The 23,539-nt window shown below is 37.5% G+C and overlaps 1 protein-coding gene across 1 annotated transcript in view; it reads right to left on the reverse strand.

Moving 5' to 3' along the window:
* ARMC9 (armadillo repeat containing 9) overlaps positions 1-19,323 on the reverse strand; it is a gene marked incomplete at its 5' end in the record, with an annotated part of 41,059 nt that extends 21,736 nt beyond the window's left edge. The window contains 10 exons of the mRNA XM_009702211.1: positions 1,021-1,111; positions 2,215-2,289; positions 4,315-4,391; positions 5,212-5,351; positions 7,265-7,388; positions 8,285-8,375; positions 9,665-9,757; positions 10,704-10,815; positions 12,051-12,085; positions 19,288-19,323. Of these exons, the coding sequence (XP_009700513.1) occupies positions 1,021-1,111; positions 2,215-2,289; positions 4,315-4,391; positions 5,212-5,351; positions 7,265-7,388; positions 8,285-8,375; positions 9,665-9,757; positions 10,704-10,815; positions 12,051-12,085; positions 19,288-19,323 (874 nt within the window). The remainder of the gene's footprint in view (positions 1-1,020; positions 1,112-2,214; positions 2,290-4,314; positions 4,392-5,211; positions 5,352-7,264; positions 7,389-8,284; positions 8,376-9,664; positions 9,758-10,703; positions 10,816-12,050; positions 12,086-19,287) is intronic.
* Between the last annotated feature and the right edge of the window lie 4,216 nt (positions 19,324-23,539).

Below are 23,539 nucleotides of genomic sequence, written 5' to 3' on the forward strand. Positions count from 1 at the left end.
GTTTGTCTATTTTTCAACTAATTTTTAATAAAAGACTCTACTTCTCCCTACAAGCACTTCAACGCTATACTGCTTTTGTACGTAAAAAGATAGTACTCGCATAGAATACTTACTGTATCTTTTGGACAAACTCATTTCCTTAGAAAAAAGCAGCCAGCCTTATGCTGGAAATCTGTACGCTCAACTTTTACTCACCAATCAGATAAAACTTTTTAAAAATACCATTCCTAGGTAGAAGAGGAGTGGTTCTATAACCTTGATGAACAAATATTGCATAGGGGCAATACAGTGATTAAATACTTTATTTGACTTTTTACAAGCTAGAACCATAAGATATCTTGTCTTCTGCTCTTGCCAAAAGCCAAAGAAAGCAGTCAAACTTATTCTATTTTTACTGTAGAGAAAGATTTAATCAGAATTCACCTCCTTTTCATTATTTGTTTTATCTTTCTTCAGCCTTCGTTTCAGCCACAGGGAACAGAAAATACAATAAATATTCCACCTCCTCATACTTGTCTGTATTAACACAGCATCTACAACTCCTGGGATCCATCAACACACTCTCCAAAAAGGATGGTCTCTGTCCCCTATTCAGGATAAGTCATTTCAGATAACAAAGCTACACTCCTCAATAGAGGAAGAGATGAGCAGAGACAGACCTAGTCCCTAAATCCTGCTTTACAAATTGTATCACCTGCTTTATTTTTTCAGTTGACAGCAGTCTCTCATTATTGTGAGGCCACTGGCATGAAAGCAAATGGTCAATGTAATTTTTTTTACAGTCCCAAAACTTTGGAATTGACACCTACTCAGCCTTTTATTTCTTCTTTGTAATTGTAACACAAAAGGAAATTTAAAAATACATCTGACATTCAAATCCTGACATTCACTATTCACCCTCTCTCAGACCATCACGCTATTGTTATTCTGTGAGAGTTTCAATGCCAAGTAAAAACATGAGCTTCCTTATGGCTTTTGTGAAAGATTTACAGCTCAGATAGCTGCATCTGTTCTTCTGACCTGAATTGAGCTGCTTGATAACAAATTCAATCTGTTGGATCATCTCTGCATTTCCTTCCTTGGTAACGCAGTGCAGAATTTCTTCCATTCCCTGGATGTAGTGGAAAACATTGCTAGATTAGTATTTCATGTGACTACAGTGACAAAAGTTTTGTTAGCTAAAATGTCATTTTTTTGTCAGGAAAAAGAGAGACAGTGTGAAACAAATCACCATGTCCAGCTCTAAGCGCTCCACTTTGTCCATACATTTCCCAAAGACAAAAGAAATATGCTGTCTAGATTGCTTCTAGGTTTAAATACGTAAGTATCCATGATGAAGAGCAAATTTTTATGACAAATCTGCTGCTTCTGCCTTCTGAAGTTAATACACAGTAATCAACAGAAAAGGGCAAATTTGCATTCACAGAGACAATAATGCAAGGTTCAGAGAAGGAAAGCAAAACCCAGGATAAACGTTGATCTTCTCTTTAACCTAGTTTCTCTCTTTATGGCCCCTTATAGCCTTGATGTTGTGCCTTTAATGATTAAGGTGACTTTCAATCCTCTCTGCTCTGTGAGGTGAAACATCTGACAACAATTATGTCTGCATAACTCTCTACGTTACTTATTAAGATACAAAGATACACTGCTGTCCCAGGAACAGCTTCCTCATATCCAGAAGTTAAAACACATTCATTACCATTAGACTAACTTTCACAGGAGATCAATTCCTCATTCTGCTAAAACCGTCCTCCTGCTGTCTTCCCAGCCAACTATGTCTATACCAGGCAGAAACAGAAGCAGCAAGAGGAACTCATCCTCTTAGTGGCTATTCACTGGTGCAGAATGAGTTAAATAAGGGGAAGAATTAGCAGGTCAGATGAAGGCATCTCCTGGGCCATATCCAGTCTATGAAATGCTAGATGGACAACACTATTCTAAAATAACACCTTTAATTTATAATTTAGGCAGAATCCTTCACACTGCTGGGGCTCCACTTCTGGGAAAAGATCAGCAAATATGGCAAAAGTGTTTGAGATGTGTATTCCTATCTTTCTGAATATCAAAGGTGGAGGGCCTCTTGTGGATCTCCTTCTCAAAATGCCATGGCTCCTGCCTCACAACCCTGCGGCCCATTGCTCAACAAGTACCTGTGTGCACGCCATCGTTGGCATATGCATTGACCTTTGTGCTATGCAAAGCAGCACTTCTTACCATTGCTCTGGCTTCTTCTCGGACCAAAGGGACGGCAAGAATGCTATACAGTATTCCATTCACATATGGTTGTATCTAAGAGGAAGAAATAATCATACCACTAAGAAAAAGTCTTTCATTCATCCCAGCTGACTACAACCAAAATTTAAGAGTGAAGGTGCAGAACAACTCTGTTGAGAGAGTTTAATCAGGCTAGCCTGCACTTGCAAAAATTCTCTCTTGGGAAGCAGTGAAATTTTAAGATGCAAATATACTGTGATATGGTTGATTTAAATCAGTACTGCTGCATGCTGATTTGCCCCCCATCCCTACTGGAAATGTATTCTTGCAAATTGATCTAGCCCTAAAAAAAAAAAAGAAAAAAGAAAAAAAAAGACAGAAAAGCAGAAAACGAAGGTTAGTTTCTGACAAACACTAATGGCAGTACAAAAAATAGGACAAAGAACAAGGACAAGACTGTGTCAGCATGAACTCAAGACAGGCTTCAAGCATTGTAGCCTCAGGCAGGATAATAAAAGCTGTACCAGCTTCAAACATCCTCTCACTCTGCTGCCTGTTACTGTCCCTCAGCAGAGGCAAAAAAAAAGCCAGCACGAGCTCTGTATTATGGCTAGTGAAAGCTCCCAGATTTGTCAAACTAGTTTTATCAGCACTTACATGACCCTTTGTATTGGTCAGTTACTTTTGGAGCACTAAGATTTCGAGTCATTCTCGGTCTATACCCTTGGAAAAATGAACAATGAGCTAAGCTGGGAGCAGGGGAAGCAAGGAAAGATAAAGGTCTGGGATTTACACAAAGATTCTACAGCTTCTCAGAAAGCTCTCCTGGCACCCAAGAGCACTGCCTTCTACCTTCAACTTTGATAACAAAGCTTCTATCAGCTGTGCTGGTGCAAACTAGGTTGTAAGAATGCGCCCTCTGAGAGAAATTTCAAGGTCATTCTAAGGCACAGAATTCAACAGTATGATAGCATTTTCTATGCACTTCAGTCTAGGGTCTGGGATGTTATTTCGTATTAGTATGTATTGTATTAAACATTCATAATTCATCAAACAAAGCTAGTGAAAGAGTCCAAAAAAGGTATGCCAAGTTTCATCTTAATCAAAACAGTGCTAGTAAAGAACTGATCTACATGTTCTAATGAATTCATAAAAGGCAGACTAAACACTTCATTGAAATTTATTCTCTATTTTCAGTTTAAGTTATAAACAAAAAAACCTGATGATATAATCACTGTATATAAATACAGGACACCAGAGCTTATCTTTAATTTTTACCAGAAATCCCTGAACACCTTGCACAATCATTCTAGAAAACCCTGGTAAAAATCCTGCCTCCCTGATTTCAGCTTCATACTATATTTGCCTGCATTTTCTCCTGCCTTGAATTTTACTCCATGGTTAAAAAAGTGACTCTCTGCAGAGACAGCTGAAACAATGCTTTAGCAGACAGCAAATATCAGAGCGATGTGCTGAAAAGTATTAGCTAGAAATAACTAATAATTTTCAGCATTTTCCTCTGACGTAGTTTAATTTAGCACCTAAGATGCAAGTGTGTCTGGAGACAGAAAAGAAACGAACCACAAAAGGGTTAAGTGGCAGGTTAAATGAAGTGGTAGATAAAAGGATATTAGGACTTGAATGTCACAAGTGTACTGCTTTCTTATAGTACTCCTTACTACTACTAGCAAATTTGCTTCCTTGCACCTGATGTTTTGCATAAGGGGCTTGCACCACACATTGTTCATCTGTGAACAAGTTAAGCTTGAGGTGATTTGGTATGAGATTACATTGAAACAGCATAAGAAACTGCAATTAAGAAGGCACATGGATTGCAAGATAACTATGCATCTAAGACTTTCATTCTTAACTGTCAACATTTGTTAAAGGAAGACATAACTATGTCTAGAAAGACCAGCACCCAACAAAATACATAATTGTGAATTTTAGGAAAATTTCATGCAATTTAATTACATGAGGATCTAACAAGGGAAACAAAACCAATTTACTTTTTTTCCATTTTTTCCTTTCTAGCTTTTTTTTTGTCTTTAATTTTTCTTTCCACCTTTTCACTAGCCCAAAGTTTGCTATACAAAATACCTCATGATTCTCACGGCCAAGAAGATCAGAGAGAACTTTGAGCACATCGTTTGCGATCCTTGCACATATTTTCTTCCCTGCAAAGGGAGAAAACATAAATATGCTTGAAAAAAAGACAACAAAACAGATCAGAGCAAGCTTCTTTCTTACTACTTAAAATCAGCACTAAATATAATTTACACAGAGCAATAGCGTTCCTTGCTGCTGCCAAATGCTGCTCAGCATAACTGAGTTGAAATCACTGGAGTTACTCTGGATTTATACAGTTGTAATGTTGGACAGGACGCAACACAAAGGGATTTTAAAAAGTTTAACAAAGGCATTATTTTGCTCATGGCAACCAGTCCATTTTTCACCCTTACTTTCCTTTTTAAAAGGAAACTTACTTTAAGCTCCTTTTAAGTTTCTTGGACATAGACAGGATCTTATTTTCTTGGGGGGAATCTCTGCATTGTAGAAGTGAAGCATGCAAGTATTTCACTCCACAAGGTGAAGGTTAAGCTCCTCGCCATTACTCATCAACTCAGTTCTGACTTTCTTTTATACAAAACAAATCTCTTACACAAGTATAAAGTGTCCTTTGAAAAGTGGTCCTGGAATGTAAGAACAGCAGTCCTCGCATATAGATGCAAAAAAAATTAAAATCTTAGAGGGTTCCATTGGTTAACTACTTTCTAAATTCTTTAGATTTTGGTGAAGCTAACCTCCATAGTTTGGGATTCTTGGGAAAGAAATCTGCTCAAAAGCATTGGTTGTAACACTCAAATATCTGTGGTCATTTGAATCCCTGCTACTAATTATAGTCACTTGAAAGAATCCAGGTATATCAGAAAAAAAGATTCACAGTCTTCCCTATCCATTTCTTGGAATAAGGTGGTAATTCAAAATGTAAGACACCTGCACTCCGCAGACAAAGATTCATGAGTAAGGCAACAGAATACTCCAGCGCGTAATCAGACAGGCCATCTGTATCTGTTAGAACATCAACCAGCCAGAAAATGAGCCCATCTTTGATCATTTCCGACTGCACTGCACGCCTAGGATTAAAAAACAAAAAGCCCACAAAAATCAGACTGTAAATAGCTTTCAAATACATTTATAGCTAATATAGGCACATTAAAACCTACTTCATCTACCTGCTATACACTAGCCTGCCAACAACAAAAAAACCCCACAAACTCCCCATTTTGGCAGAATCAATTATAACTAAGGAATTAACAAAGCCTGAAGAAATTGAAGATGCAGATTCCTATAGAGTTAGAGGATTAAAATGTTGTTGGGTGGGTTGTTTTTTTTTTGTGTTTTATTTTTTTAAACCTGCATACTGCTGAGAGGAATTTCTTCATTGCTTTCTAAGGCTTCTATTCCACCTAAAATTGCATTTTCAGTTTTCTTAAAATTGGTAAAAAAAAGTCAGCTACAAACAACAGACCCATAAAACAAATTATTTACTACTTCTGCCATAGGTAGCCATAGCACTATCGCACTTTTGTACTGTTGATTTGACAAACGAGATTTTTTGCTTAAATTATTTGCTCTTTTCTGTAGAGATTCTTAAGTCACATATTCTTTTAACTCAAGCTGTAGTTGCCCTCGAAGAGAGTATAATGAATAAAGTGCCAGGTGGTCAACTGTGATGTCCTACAACAGAAATTCCTTGCTTTACAATACAAAAAAGAAATATATACTGGTAGAAAAGTCTTACTGAAGAACACCGTTTTTAATCACATTATTTCCAATGGATAGTAAGTCTAAATTACAAAGATCAAAGCAGGTATTTTCCTTGTCTTAGTGCTTGGGATTTGGATTATTCCTGAAATCTCATATGCTTTCTCAGTCCTGGATCTTGCAGCAGGTCTATGGTGTTGATTGAGCAAAACAAGAGACCATCTGACCACACATTAAAAAAAAGTCCCTCATGTCAAGTATCTGGAATTCACTTTCTATAAGATTAACTGTTATTTTTTAGAAATTAAACAACTTTCAAATTTTCAGTACCTAGTGCCTAGGCCCCAAAAATCAAACTAACTTGTACTATCAACAACTGCTTTAACAGAAAAATCATTTTCTTTAAGATTGGTTTAGGATTTCAAGCAGTAGGGTATGAAGATTTATTCTCTTTCATCTCAAGTATGTATAAGGAAGCAGTACAGAACTTTACACAAAGCACATTTACATGTGCTTCATCCAGACAAGTTCTAAATGAGGCAAATCCAAAAGCAGCCCTCATTCTTCAACAAGCCCAAACAACAACAAAGAAAAACCCCAACACTTGCAGTCTTAATTTAGAAGAAACATGAATGAAAATAATAAGAGCTAAACACATCCATCTACCTCCTTACATTTGGTTAACTATTCAGGGCTGAATATTTCTCCTGAGTACTGTGAAAACAGAGTTCCCAGGTTGTATTTACTTGATAAGCGAGAGCAACATCAGGCCCTTTACTGCTTTTGCATGATATTTCTTTTGTAGTGGGCATTTGAGTCAGACTGTTAATGCAAAAGTAAGAAACATGACAGTCCATGCATAGACAGCTCCAGGAAAGAGGATCAACAGGATGAGGATGAAATCCCTGAAAAATCTTTGTGGAAAGGATAATGAAAACCTTATGCTTTAGAATGTAATGCAACTCTTTTTCCTATGTAGGATCTTCAGACCTTTCTAATTAAGATTTTCACTTTGTTCAGTTAACAAATACATATAAAGCACACAAGGTTATGGTAGGAGATGTACATTTACTTGAGTCATGACAGCTGGTAGGAAGTCAGGTTAATTCAGTCAGCAAAACTGAGTTTTCCTCCATAATAAATGACACTTCTTTCATCAGTCATCAGAGGTTCTGATGATTGTTATGGGAAAATCAAGTGCTCTTCTTTCCTCCCTGAACAGAGCCTAACTAGCCCGCATTTCCTCCCCTGCTGTCACCACTGCGTGCTGTGCTTTCATCACCTGAGGCTGAATTTCTGCAGAGCCCCCAGAACATTCTCCCATGTAAGGGAATCCTTGCGTTCAGCTTCCAGTCTCTCCTCCAGCATTTGCAGCAACGTTGGGTTCTGAGAAAGGTAGACACGACCTGGTGCAAAAAGCGATGAAAGAACAGATGCTGAGATATCAGCTTATGACAGAAAGGCTCCCTCTCCTTGGAAAAGTAAGCAGGATTGACCTCAGTTTCTTCTTGACAAGTCACAATCTTGTGCCAAGACCCATACAAACCTGCACAAATGAGTTGTCTAGCAGACCAGTTGCATTCAATCCAGCCACTTGGGGCATTACAGGCCCACACTTGCCAATTTAGTACCACACAGAATCCACTATTCCTCTTTCAGTACAGGCTTTCTGATCTATTACAGTTTTGTACACTCTAGGAAAAGAAGGGAGATGTCCAAAGAGCTCGGGAAAGTTAAGTGCCCTACTGCTATTGACTTTAAATGGAATTTCAGTTCCTAGCAATAGTTAGTTCCTTAAGTAGCTAGGAAGGGGCTCGTTTGGGACAGGCAGAGATACAAAGCTGCATATATATGCAACCAAACAGTTAGTAGTTATGCACAAAGATTTCTTCAGGTGAGGACCAGGAAGATGCAAGAGCAGCTGCACTAACTACTGTTGCACAGCCCGGTAGCAGGTCTGCCTACAGGACCTTTAATTAACGGCGATTTTTCTTCTTTTTTTCTTTTTGTTTTTAATCCTCATGAAGAGACTGAAGACTATATTAAGGGCAGTACCTCGGTAAGTTCCCACATAGACCACAAATCACCAAAAGAAGTCAGAAATGTTGAATATACAGTGTCAAAATGAAAACTTGCCAGATACTGAAAAACTGTTTTGAACACACGTAACAAAAGACAGTGAATCCCTAGAAAAAGGGTGCAAATAGGGCTTTAAATTTTCACATGCACTGACATGCACTTGTGAAGTACCTATAAGCCAGCATTATATGAAAACGCTCTTTTTTTGCAGCGAATTTCTTACCTTTTGCCAGTGAAGCAAAAGCATGGATGAGCCTTGCCATATACTGTCTGACTATCTCACTTTTAGAATGTAGTAATTTGAGGACACTTCTCTGGAAAAGAAAGTAAACATTAATAAAAACTCACCAAAGGAGGAAAACACAAAGTTAGTCTGCTATAATGTTTTAAAAGCTTCATTATATTTTCACAGCAAACAAACTTTGAATGCATATTGATACCTCAAATAATGTCAGTATCATTTAAAATTTCCCAGTTTGTTTTTGTTTTTTTTTTTTTTTTTTATTGGCAGAGGGCTCAGGGAGAGATGGAAAATGAACAAATAAACAAATCACACCTCCTCGGCTCAATCTGTTTAAACACCATTAATCTCCAGGGTGGGAATTATAATGAACCAATACAGTTATCAGTTAAAGCTGATATCTAAAATTAATATTTAGTCAGTGACAAAAAAAAAAATCTGTTAATTTTATTGATGCACTTAAATGCAGTAATGTTACCTGAATAGGAATGCTTTTGTTTGACAACTAAGAGTGTGGGAAAGCAGCTCAGTAACTTACCAAGAACACCACACTGCAAACCATTTTTAATCTATTTTACTTCAGGCATTACTTAATACATAACTTTCCTTTAACAGAAATTTACAGGGAGAAAAACAGATCATTTATTTAATAATCCTTTAACTTTTCTAGTTGTACAAGTTACTGTTGCAATGACACTGGGACTCACAGCATAACAAGTAGGCCCACTGCTTCAAACAACTGGGGAACTCAAGTATGCACAAAATTCACTACTACAAATAAAAAGCGTTGCACTTTTGTTAGCAATAGTATTGGATTATCAGTGACTGAAACAACCTTTCAAAATCAACACACCAGCAACGCTCCTTTCTAAAGAAAGGTAACGAGCGATTCCAAATTCACAGAAATACTGTTGAACATGTTATTACAAGTGCATACTCAGATATTCCATAGGGTATTGGGACTGAAGTCCTGACGTAGTTCTCATCCTAGATCAGTGAAATGGATTGAGTGTATTATCTAACAATACATAATCACTCAAAAAGAGACATAGCATATGAGAAACAAGAGCTAACTCCTAAGAAGTAGCTAGGCTTCTGCTCAATTCTCACACATTAAGCAGCAGGAGAGGGGACAAACTTGTCTACAAGAACTGTATCTACATTGAGAGCTCTTGTAATGCAAAGTTTTGCCCATTAACATTTAAAGACTGGGATGCAGAAGTTAAATGCATCACATGATTCTGGCACTACTACTTTTTTCCCTTCCCCTTCCAGAGAGTGATAAAATTTTCTGATTGGCACTTTATAGAAACAAATGAGCAATATCACATAGAAGTTGGAGGAAAACCCTTTCCAGCTGACCTGACAGTTGCTTTGGCAATCTAGGAGGTCATTACTGATGTAGGCTTGCAGGATAGTGTCTCTCTGTTCTCCAGGATATGAAGTTGTCAAGCGCTAAAATAAATAACAACATAAACAAACCAGTCAAATAAATGGTAATGTGAACTGATGACCACTGAAGATTTTAAAGGTGCTGATACCCCATTGCTGAGAAGCCTTCTCACGGAGAGAAGGATTTCACCCTCAGTGATCTAAGGGAAAAAGATTAAATGAACTGACCTGACCTCAGCTCAGTGATCCATTACAAAACAGTTACTTGGGAGCTGTCATCACTGTCCATATAGGAAGGATACAGCATTACTTCCCATAAAGTTAAAAAGCCCCTCTAATAGCTACAGATGTGGTGTTTTTTTAAAACATCTGAGACAGAGTACTGGGCTAGAACCACCACTGGCCAGACCCAACGGATATTTTTTTTTTATGTGAAAATGGACACTGAAGCTTGATCAGAATTCCACTATTATCATCTTTCACGTCTGTCCCTTTGAACCCATCAGTTTCCTTTTCAGCAGGAAAATGTAACTTCCTGTTGTCACTTTCAATTTTTCTGAAATATCGTTATATGACCCAAGTCAACCAAAAGGTAGGCTCTTATAGATATACCTTGATTATAAATAAAAACTGGTGATTAGAGTCAGGTATTTCTTGGATACATCAATATTTCTATAAATCTAAAACAGGGTGATACATGGAAAAAGAAACTGCCTAAAACAACAACAATTTCTTTGAAAACACATCAGAAATTACTTCTCCTGAAGATCCCAGGAATTCCTATCTGGTTTTCTCCAATGAGGAGGGCACTGCTACAAACAGACACCTACTGCCTGGGCTTTCTTCATCATCTCAAGACCCTTAGCAAGCTTCACTGACACAGAGAGAAATTGCCTATAATGCTGAACTGATCACTAGAACAACCTTCTTGCTCACAAAATGGATTTTAGTTCTGGATCCCTCCAGAAGGGACCTATTTCTTTATTTCTGCTGAGGCCCTCTCTCTTACCCAGCACAGAGCCTGCAGTAAGAAGGCCTTGAGACGGTCGTTCTCCATAATCAAATCTTTCTTCAGCTTCTCATAATCCAAAGAGGGCAACAATGGCATATCCTGCATCTCCCTACAACACAAACGGGAAAGACATTCATCAAAACTCTCTCTCCTTATTCAGTGCAGCTGATGTTACTGAAGTGAGAAGAGCCAAAACAGGAAGTCTGCTTCAGGAAAAGAGCTTCCACATTTTTACACCTTTGTTATTTTATTACCATTACCATGTTAGAACAACTGACTTTTTAAACTTGGATTTATTTTTTCACTATGCGTGCAGCTCATTTACCATCATAACTTGCAGACACTAAATTCTAACAACTAGCCAGTTGATGATCTGTGCTTTTGAGTGGCACAGAAGAGTACAGTAACATCCTTTTTTGCCCTGTGTGGGCCACAAGGGCATGAGGGCAGCAGTTTGTGGCTCTTAGCGCTCAGTTATAAACAGATGCATTAAAAAGCTGCAGGTCCAACTTCACTTCTAAGCCCTCATGCACACAGAATTGTCTTCTCCAAGGCAAAGGTGGTAGGCTGAATGGATTTTGAGAGGTTGGACTATGCTTGCTTAACATAAGACTTAATACAGGACCACTTTCCATATACCAGTACTATCTTGCTATTTTAACACTGCAACAGAATTTTCCCTTAACAAAATTGCATCCAATCAATGCTTTAATTTTAATATTTAAATATATTCCACTAAATTTTTTTTACTCCTATCTTCCTATCCTACCACTTTTCAAAACAAATTTTATGTTATAATTGTCCCTTTAATTATCTTGTAAACAAGAGAAGGATCAAAACAGCGTCTCAAAAATTTAATAAAACCTTCACCTCAGATATACCATCTCTATTTGATCTTATAAGCCAAAATTTATTAAGTCAGTCACAAAAAAATTAAACTTGAAGCACCCAAAAATCCACATTACCAACTCCCCCTTTTCCTAGATTGGAGAGAAGCAAACCAATTACAACAGGACGACTGTAACGTGTGGAAACAGTAAAAAACAAAACAAAACAAAACAAAACCAAACAAACAGACAAAACCACAGCAAGCAACTCATAGGTGTGGAATGGCAGATTTACTGGATTAGCAATATCGTAATGAAACTAGGATGTTACTGAAACTGCTCAACAGAAGAATACAGATCATACAATATTTGCATACAATGTTCACCGAGATCAGAGGAAGCACACAGGGGACAAGTGATTCCCGTTTGCAGACAACTGGCAGTGCACTTCAGTTTACAAACCCCTCCTCCTCCTCTTCTCTACACGTATAAATGAAGCTCAGCATTGAATACTTACACAGTGGTTAAAGATGGTCTTAACATTGTGGAAGCCTGGAGCAGAAAAAGAAATTAAAGGAAAAAAAAAAAATCACAACAGGTTAGCCCAAATTTCACACCAACAGTGTTACTAATGACATCCACAGTGAATTCTTTCACTGAGGTTCTGCAGTTCTTTTCCTATAAAACCTATGTTGCAAAATAGAAACACAGCTAAAGAAAGAGAGGACTTCAGTGTTTTTCTTTTCCCTTAAAGTGTTTCACAGGTAAAAACCTCTTTCGTTATGATCTGGCTACGTTATCTTCACTGTCATACTCCAAAAATCACCTACACTTGAAGCATTTAAAAAAGTGAGTAGAAACCACCTTCCGAAGTCCCCCAAGGAAGATGAAGAACTTGCTAAACACATTTATTGACTTCAAAAATTTTTATACCTTAAAGTTGCAGTAATATTTCACTGGAGACCCAGCACGTATTACTGCATCCAAAGTTGCTATAATTCTTTGTTTCAACACTAATGTTATCAGACTGTCTGTTGCTACTAATATATACCCCTACATATAACTATTAATATGTAAAGAAAAGACTATGTATTCTAGCATGGATAAAACCAATATGGAAGAGCATGCCATTTCTCAGTGGTTATACCTAGAAAAAGTTCAATTTAAGGCTGGATATTTCCTCCCTAATGCAGTGTGACACAGAGCATATGCAGGCACCACTGCTGAACAATTAAAAACTTTAAAAATATTAAAATCATATAGAAGTTCCATATAAAAATTGTCTGCTTCAGTAAATATTTTTTGCTAGAGCTAATTGTAGGTGAGCCAAGAACCAGCAAATCTGGCATAAGAGTGCTTCCTATCATGCATTCTGATGTCAACTACATGCCATATTCACAGAATATTCCGTGTCATCTCTTTGTGTTGATCTCCCTACTCACTTTCTAAAAAACCTTTCATTACCACTTATGCCTTTAAAACCAGTCTTCTCTTCTAACCTAGCCTCTTTCAATGGGAGCTATATAATCGATGTCTATTGTCAGATTAAAAACTGAGGGATTTAGGAGACAAAAAGCATGAAATACCATAGGGAATATTGAATTACACCAGCTGACGTATTCTTGAACACACTACCTCATGGGTATCCTTCCTAATACACGGAACTGCTCTCTTAGATGTGAAATAAGTTTATACGCACATTGAAAAGCATTTTATATTATGTTTAAATCAATGAATGACTTGTACACAATAGACAATTAACAGGACATACACTTCAAAACCTGTCTTGACAGCTGTTCTCAATTCATAGTTTATTTTACTCAATACAAGTCTTTCAAAGTATCATATCCACCTAAACTGTTTTCCCCTCATTTACTTGTATTCATTTTCCTTAGCATGTTTGATAAATATCAAAAATTAACTTTTGTTTAAACAAAACTGTTTTCCCAGTCAAAACCTATCATCTTGTACCTAAGTGTGTAATGAAATCACAAATAATTTTTGTTGCCTTCCTCAGCACCCTTCTCCATTAAGGGAAATGGGGAAGAAAGTGACTGCAGTACATTAAAACAAAAGAAATGACAGAGCCCTTGAAGATGAGAAGGTGAGACAAAGAACAGTAGCAAGAAAAGAAACAGAGCAGGTCACTAAGAGTAAATAGATGTATATAAAAGCTCTCTGCTTCTCAGCAAAGTCCTTTTTACCCACCAATTCTCTGTTGCCTTAGAAAGAAAAACATGTGCTTTGACCAAAATCTAACTCAAGGATATGTAATTGCTAAAGGTACATGCATCACCCCTCCACACAAGTAAAACTTTTTGGCAAGTGTAAATTTTTGCAAGCTTTTATAAATTTCCAACTACAGAAGTTTCAATTGGAAAAACATTCAGATTTTTTAAAAAAAATCAATCACATCAAGCAGGACAAAGTCCAATGAATTCCCAAATCACTTTTCAAGTCGGCAGATGCAGCACAGCAAAGCATTTAGTAGCGTTTGGCTCTGTAGTCTACCTACACCAAAAAGGCACCACACAGTGAGGCAGACCCTATACTGGGTCTCTGAGGGCAGGACCACCGAGATGGAGAGCCTTGTCCACCACTCATTTTTCTGATCAGACCCAAGTTTACCAGTCTAGAACCTGTACAGGAAGAATGAAGCTTGCTCAGGTTTTTGGTGTTTCTGGGAAAGCAATAAGGATAGAGTTCATAGTACTTCAGGTTCAACAAGGCAAAACAGAAATGGGAAAAGTTTAAGGGCTAGTTTGTCCTTCACTGCACCTTCATCTCTGAATCTACGGTCAGCACCACTGACAAGCAGAAAGAATGCAACCATGTTACAGGCAGAGATTTCCTTTCTTCATCTTCAACTATGATTGCAATTATAGTCATAGATAAGCTAATCTGTATCCGTCCAATATGGCATACTGAACAAGACATTGGCTTGGTTTTCAGGAGATAGGCTTCTAGTCCTGATTCAGCTACCGGCTGCAGACAGAATTTAAACATGTAATTTCACATCTCTGGGCCTCAGTTTTTCTCATCTGATGCCTGTATCTGCTTTCCAATATCTTGAACAAGCTGGTTTTTGAAATCTAGCAAGGAACGGTAGTGTGCAAGAGCTAAAAATTATTATTTTGCAATTAAACAATTGAATGCTTATGGCACAACCACCACAAACAGAAACCCAACAGGTCTAGTGTTTGATTATGACAGAATAATTCTGCAAAATAAGTTAACAACAGCTGATACAGTATAGTAACAACTCTGGTACAAGTTATTTTCCTGTTTTAAAATTTATTTAGGCCTCTATTTTAAGTAATTTTATGAGAACAAGTATTGCAGTAAAATATTGCTAGAGAGTTATATTTCTGGGCATTTCTTGGCAGTCAGGCAACCCAGCAGCTCTCCTGTGGCTTGCAGGGCTATGACTTCAGGGTCTGCGCTACCTTGGGTCAGAGAGCCGAGGCAGCCTGTGAAGCGCACAGCCATGCAGCATGCTGCGGGACAGCATCGCACGCTCTCCAGCTATTGCTAAATGGGTCTGAAGAGACTTTCAATCCATTTAATTTTCAAACAAGTGATCCAAATACAGTACCACCAAGTGCCAATCATTCAATTCAACATCCAGGCTATCTCTCACCATAGACTTCACATTTCATCTTTTTATTCTCGTTTTTAAAGAGGAGAGACATTCGGCACCCCCAGCACCACCTCTGCACCCATTCCTCGGCTGCTTTTGCCCCATGCCTCATTTTTAATGCCAGCAGATTTGACCAGTTGGAAGCAGCAGTCTCGGCAATAGGAAACACTCGGTTACAGACTCGGTGGAAATTAAGCCTGGGGGATACAACCCATACTCTGCTGAAACTTCCATGGCTTCCTTCACATAAACATTTCTAATTAAAAGAGCAAAATACAGACCCATCCTAACATTTCATTTTAACTTAGTTTAATACTCTTATTCCTTAAGCAGAGTGCTCTTCTCCACCTCACAAAGTGCCTTGCCCCACACAAGTAGGGAAGGGTAAATGCGCGTTATGAATTCCCTAGCAGGCAGCCACCAAAGCAAACATACTTCGGCCTCAGCACCTCCTTTTGCATTTCATTAGGTAGTATTTGCTTGTTTCTTTCTGTTTCCCCTCTTTGGTACAGATCTGAGACGTTCCAAGCTCAGGATATTTACCGAGTTACATATCTTTACATAACCTAATCCCAAAAAGCTGTACTAAGCTCTAGTTCCTGACTTGTGCATTAGCTTTAACAAAAGGAAAAACACACCTTAAGTACAGCTGGGTCCTACAAATCTGCTCTTGGTCTTACATCAGCACACTTCATTTAAGATCTATCACCTAGCCAGTGGAAAAAGGTCATCATCTTCGCCATTATCTTTGTACACAGCTGATCCAAAGCCAAGCTTCCACATGCATTACTTCTGGTGGGAGTGCCAGCTGAACCAGCTTTTACACATTGTGAACACATTGCGAATGCATTGCTACCGCAGAAAGCAAAAGCAAGAGATTCTTGGGAACAAAAACCTGCCCTACCACCAAATTAATAACAAAACTCTTTTTAAGTTCTTTGCAAAACTTTAGCCATATGCCTTTAAAAATGGACTCCTATGTTGCAGGTACATGTAAAAACATGAGGCCTTTTAAAATTATTTTTAGGAACAAAGGGATATATTTAACTGAGGAAAAGGTTAATACTGAAGTCTGGAAGTGGGCAGGACCCACTTTGGCCTTTTGTTTTTTTCATCCTCACAGATCCGTTCTTTTCTTTCCTGGTGTACGTTCTCAATTCTAAATGCTGAACTCTGATATCTAGTTGTTTCTCTGGCAATAGTGCAAAAACTCCAACTCTACTGTGCTTTTGAGAGAGAAAGTACTTGGATGCTGGAAAGTTGGGACTTATTTGAAACAGTTGCTTCTAAATAATTGGGCAAAAGCAAGTAAGACCATCAGCACTGTGCATTCGTAGCCCCCAAAGCACTCTATAGAAAGTAAATTCTTAATATTCTTATAAGGTTAGTAGAAACTTTACGATCCTCATCTCCAGGTGATGAATCCAAGGCCACAGACTGAAAGGCAGATAGAGCCAAAGGCACTGCTGACAGGTAACTTCCTCATTACACATCTATCAGGTCAACCACCAGACGATGCCTCAAGCAGCCAAGTTTACATAGCTCCTCTTTACTACCCGTTTCATTAGATTAAAAAGCATTTAATTACTCAGCATTTTCTCCCAAGCCCTTTTCCCAGTCTTACCTTTCCTGAAACAGGTTAAATATTAATTCAACCTTTTGAGTAACAGTATTCCTTAAATTGCCAGTGGTGAATGAAAAAGTATGAAGAACATAGGGCATACATGACTCATCTGCAATACATGACTCCCAACATCCGTGGACTTAATCTTGAACACAATACTTTTCATGCAAAACCTATCTTGAGATAGAATCATTTGTCATAACTGAAACACATGCAGAAACTAGGTGTCTTAAGGAAAGGAAAAGAAACAAACACAAGAAAACAACAGCCAAGCATAGCTCATTCTGGTAGGATCATGGGGTATGACTTATGTTTGTGTTGCTTCTTGCCAAAGCCAAACCAGGTGCCATATTAAGTCAAGTAATTCTGTCACGATGCAGATTAGCCACAGATGGCAGCCCTTCATTTTTGAACGAAGCGAGGCATGAATACGAACAGCATGGAATAAAACAAAGAAGTTCAAAGGGGAAAAAAAAATAAAATCAATATTTATAAAAGAAAACAGATGCATTTCATGTGCAAGCCAAAACCACAATTGATTTTATCAAATGCTGTAGCCCTGTATTCAAACCAACTCCGCTTTGCTATTTGATGTATATATTCATAATATGCTGAAGGCTAAAGTTGAAGGCCAAAGCTGAAGGCCAGATTCTGTCCTCAGTTACCACTCTGAAAACATGCTATAAGAGTTCAGTGTAAATTTGATGCAGACTCCAAATTAATAATCAAAGATATGTGATGAATATGTGAAAAGTAAAGCCAAATTTTGAGCAAATTTGTACATATCATTAGAACTCACAAATTTATGTTGAGCTCATTTGTTATACTCTAATGACAAGACAACTGCTACATGCAGCCTATGATGGGTTAGAATCTGAGCTTGTGTAACCTGGCAGGTCTACTAGGGCTATGCAAATTTATTTCATAAGATGATCTGCAAATGTTTTTAATTAATTTTTTTTCTTATTTATACTAGAGATAGGCTCTTATGAAAACTTCCCACTTGCCATATAAAACAGGTTCTCTGAGACATGTGAATTGTACATAAAAAAGTCACACTGTAATACTATGTGATAACATAATGACAAGACAAAACGTCAGAAAAAGTACAAAATACTATATATAAACAGTGAGGGGAGGCTGAAAGCTATCTATGTATTCAAGAAATGCCTCAGAATTAGAGTCAGATAGCTTTACAAAAATGTTATAAGCAACTCTGTGTTGTACGTTATTACATTCTACATCTTATAAAGTTACAATTAATTAAGGTTACCTGTGTAAGAACAAAAATTTTCTTTAGCAAACATCATTTAATTCATAACTGCTAATCTGTAATCAACTGTTCTCAAAACAGACCATTATGAGGAAACAAAATGCTAAATGTCAAGCAAAATGTCAACCATTATGAAAATTCACATCATTAACACGAACAGGTTGATTGATACAGGTGACTTTTTAACACAGGTGAATGTCAACAGTATTCTCTACATCGGGATAAAAAGAAGCACGTAAGGAATAGTCCATTCCATTCAATAATTCTATGACTATTTCTCAAAACAAAACATTGTTTTAAGTAGGAAGCTGAGCGCCCACAGGGGTTACTGTAATTCCAGGTGATGAATACGTTTGAAAAAAAAGCAGTTTTTCTTGAAAGGCGAAATCTTGTTTTACTCAAAGAAAGTGATAAAAATACAAACATGGATTATTTTAAAGTAGAATACTGATTGATGTTTTTCAGAATTGGTGTCAATCACTTTTATGAATTGATTACATACCGAGTTACTTAGAAGTAGCCTCATTTCCTCTCTTTGCAAAGAATGCACTGACTATGGGCAAAATTAGATACTTATGGTGTACTTGTAATATTGCCAGAATACAAAGTTCCATCTGGGCTACAGAAGTCACAGGCAGTACACAGAATACCGTTTTGCTTTTTCAGTTTTCAATGAAAGTGGATCCATTTTAATTACATGAAAGAATTCTATAATCTTTACTACAGAAAGAAAATTTCACTTTAGAAATTAAAAATACAAATACATAAAATACAATGCAACTCTGAAGAGCACCACTCAATTTGTTGTATTATCTTAAGCAATAATACTTATTTGCTTTGTCAAAGGTGTTGTGGGATCAGCTGGTGTCGGCACACTTCAGAGACACTGTATACTATATACACTGATGTTCATGTAGAAGAAACAATTGCTTTCTGCACGCTATAAGAAGCTGTGTTTCATGTAAAAAGTTGTGGACAAAGCTGCTGTTTTGTTGACATGCTGTGTTATGTGTATTACAAAGCCATAAGGTTACTCTATTGTTTTCCATGCAGAAATTCCAAGCCTTGCACATTTTCTGGCACTTCATAAACCATACAGTTAATGTCATGACAAGTTAAAATGCACAGAAAGTTGTTACACTGTGAAATGAAGAGAAATACAGACTGTGACAGACTGAGCAGGCAATGTGAAAGGATATAAAGATATAGACACTTACATATCCGTCATCACAAGGGCTCATAGAGTAATATCCCTTTACGGGCAAACAGACACACATTAAAATAAAGAAGATTAAAAAAAAATAAGTTAACAGAAATAAATCACAGAGAAATGCACAGTTCTAAAAAACCAACAAATCAAAATTAGCTAAAAAATTAACAGACCATTAGCTTTGAAAAGAAAAGTATAAGCACCTTCTCCCAATCCACATACTTGTATGTTTTAGAACTGAAATCAGTGTGTCTCTCTTGTGATATATTTACAAGTTCTCGTTTCAACTGCTGGCAAGCATACCTAGTCTGCACATTATTCCATTATAACTGTCAGTTAGAATAGCTACATACCAAGCACTGACACATTTACGTGAATATGACTTCTCTTGTTCGCTACACTGAAGCAGCTAAGAGAGAGATACCAATGAATGTGATACTGATCAGAAGATCTCAACTTCTGAGAAAGCAGCTGCAAGTATTCTCCATACTTGCTTTGATTGGAGTTTCTCACCAGCAAAAAATGAAAACAGAGAGACAATTTAAGGTGTTTCAGCAATATTATCAATTCCTCATCCCAAAAGGCTTCAAGGATAAATTAAGAAAAAGTATCTGGAAGGAAACCTAAGATTTAGTTACTAAAATAAAAAATTGTGATAATTCATGGTTTGAGTAGTTTAGTACAAAATATGCCATGTTCTCTTTAATTAGACTAAAGTATTTAACTTAGAACAGCTTTGTATCTAAAAAGAACAGTCTTAATTCAAAATAAAAGTACTCAGTTCAACACAATGAAATAAGACCAACATTAATTATTCTGCTTCTAGTCTTTTTGTGCAATACTGCCAATACTTAGAGCACATATTTGTGCAGATGAATAAGCACATACACACTGTATTTATCAGGTTCCTCTTTAACTGATATATATAGCCTTATACAGAAGGTATAAGAAAATTGCCACTCTTCACTGTGAGCAGAAAATAAAGTTCTTTCTATTCTTTAAGCAATTTTAAAAATCTGATGTTATTCTTTCTATTACCATCATACTCAGAATTCCCTGATGTGAATGAGTATTTTAACTTTCACAGTGCTATACACACATACAGACAGTTCCTGGTGAAGACATTTTAACATTAAATTTAAGACAAAGGACAATGTTGATAGACACCAATAAGTGAGTAAAAGAAACAAGGTGATAAAATGTCCTCTCATGATATAGGTTAACACACACATGACCCGAGCCAGTGAAAACATATATAGGCATCAAGACAAAGATGACATTAAAGGGAAGTTTTAACATTAAAAGAAACCACAAAAGGTTGAACCAGACAACCTTTCAAGGTCCCTTCCAACCTGGTCTATTCTATGATTTGAGGACAATAACGGGAAAAGTTTGTGGAAACCCCTACTGATGGCAACACCTTCCCTTTAGGAGGTGAGGAATTTATGCAAACAAAAAAACCTGGCCAAGTTGCTGCAAGTAGTTTTATCACCTGCAGCAACTTGTGAAAAAGGCATCATATATCGTAACAGCAGGAAAAAAAAAGAACTTCTCTTTGCTAACATAGAGGTAGGTTTGTTTCTTCTTTACCATATGTAAGTGGTAACATATAAGAATCATCTCATGGACGGGGATGGAGAATACTGAAATATTTCATCCTAAGAAAAGCTTGCTTAGGGTAGATGCTGTTTGCTGTAATGTGCATATTATTTTTAAAAAAAGTACATCCGCCTAGTGCTTGGTGAATCCACTCTGAATGATTCAGAATAATAAAAAAACCAAAACAAAAAACTTCTGTTACTCTGTCTTCTGGGTCTCATGTGGTCTCCTGGTGCAGAAAACTCTTTCACAAGTAAGAAACAGAATACCTGCCACCAACTATTACAGCTTGACGGCATGTTCACCTTTGCAGTAAAAAGCATGTTTGAGGAAAAAAGTACAGAACGTAAGAAAAAAAAAAAGGAGCCCATGCTAGTCTTTACAGCTATTCCAGAAAATTAAAAAAAAAAAATTCTTCCTTGTTCACAGTTTGTAAATGACAGTTTAACTTTACAGAAGAGCTGGTGCTTTTGTCCAGTGATAGAACAAAACCAAAAAAAAGTAATTTTTCCACAGCTTCAAGAGTTGTGCCAAAAGAGACCTAAAACTTACAAAGGATATTAATTCACCTAATTGTAGCTACAGGTAAATATAATCAGACTGAATGGCAGTAAGAACATAATGGGAATTTATTCTATTCCATGCCACTGGAGCAATATATGCAAACAACTATACAGCTTTCTAGTCACAGAAAGATTCTCCAGTGGTTAACAGACTTCTTGACTATTGACAGAAACTACGCATCTGAAGAAGCAGTTCCTGTTTTCCCTTTAATCCGAAGTTTAGAGAATCTTACTACATTATTCCAAATCCAAGAAATTCCAGGAAGGTGTACATCTTACTTGAATTAGAAAACCTATTTGTGGGCCTATGTATAGCCTATGCTACTTTTGATGAGGAGCTAATGTACAACGCTTCAGTGATAAATCATAGAATCACAGAATGCTTTGGGTTGGAAGGGACCTTTAAAGGTCATCTAGTCCAACCCCCCTGCAATGAGCAGGGACATCTTCAACTAGACCAGGTTGCTAAGAGCCCCATCTAGTCTGTCCTTGAACGTGTCCAGGGATGGGGCATCTATCACCTCTCTGGGCAACCTGTTCCAATGTTTCAATACCGTCATTTTGAAAAATTTCTTTCTTATATCTAGTCTAAATCTACCTTCCTTTAGCATAAAACCATTACCCCTTGTTCTGTCACAACAGGTCTTGCTAAAAAGCCTGTCCCCATCTTTCTTATAAGCCCCCTTTGAGCACTGGAAGGTTGCTCTAAGGTCTCCCTGGGGCCTTCTCTTCTCCAGGTTTAACAGCCCCAATTCTCTTAGCCTGTCTTCACAGGGGACGCACTGCAACCCTCAGATCATCTTCATGGCCTTCCTCTGGACTCGCTCCAACAGAAGAGCCAGAATCCTCTTGGCTTCATGATGTGTATTAAACAGAAAATTGCAGGCACCAAAAAAACCTACAACACATGCTTCTTACCCATCAGACAAAACACTGTTACAAAGAAAAAAAAAAAGTAAAAAAAACCCAACCAACTTCTTATCTCAAGAGTATTAGCAATGTAAGGAACTATGATAGATCACTGTATTTAAAACTATTCTTTTCAAATTTGCCATTACCCACATCAGCTCCCTGTCCAAATGAACATTAGAAAGTCAAGAATCTGATTAGATCTTCAAATGAATGTTTCCTGAGCTTGCCAGACCTGCTGCTCTGACCTCCTGTTCTTAGATCCAGACCTTTTGCTCTGACAATTCTCTCAGGTTTCTTATTGCCCAATTCGGGACCACAGATGTCAAATGACACGATGGAAGATGGCAATAACATTGAAATGCAGCTAGGAAAAAAGCCTTATGGTAAAATAGAACTTTAGAGAAGCCTTGGAAACATCTTCTAACTATAACACAGTAGTGTGGCCTCTCTCCCACTACATGTAGCAGATGCATCCTGTTAATGGATTGTAGATCAGGCTCACAAGTGACCCAGGAGGTTACAGAGCTGGCAAGAGGCATGAAGTTGCTCTGCAAAAGAAGATCCAAGGCAACTTAGCGGAGAGCACAAAGCAACAGCCAACACCAGAAGCCCTTGCTAAGTAAGATTTCGTGGGTATGATTACACTGGGAAAGTCTTTTGGTTAAGAGATGTCATTGCCTCAGGTCTTAAAGCCAGCTTGGTAAGAAAGACTCATTCTGGGATTTGTCCTCCCGATACAAATTTCTTCCAGCATGAAAGGACAGGCCTCCAGCCACAGAGTCATGAGCAAACCAGGAAGCTGATGGTTGTACAGTAACAGCACACATTAGTAAGTGATACATGCTACCTTTATTGTAATTTCGAAGCCCAAGATCTCAAGGCTTTATATTATACAATACTACTTTCCTGACATCAAAAACTGAGCAGAGTACAATGCACTGGGAACAAAATCAAGTTTGCATACAAATAACGCTACCAAGGATATAATCTGAGGCATACTCTTTAATTTCCTTGGGCAATACTTCATTTTGGTTATAGCACTGGTACAGTCCTTGCTAATGGTTATTCTGGTTATTTCCTTGCTAATGATTTTCTTTTTTTCTATTTAGAGATACTGATCCGCCAAAACTAATTTATTTTAAGGATGATGCGAGCGAGATAGGGACGGCTCCTGAACACTCAAGG

Source organism: Cariama cristata, unplaced genomic scaffold (assembly GCF_000690535.1).
Source record: "Cariama cristata isolate BGI_N322 unplaced genomic scaffold, ASM69053v1 scaffold16470, whole genome shotgun sequence".
Taxonomy (NCBI): Eukaryota; Metazoa; Chordata; class Aves; order Cariamiformes; family Cariamidae; genus Cariama; species Cariama cristata.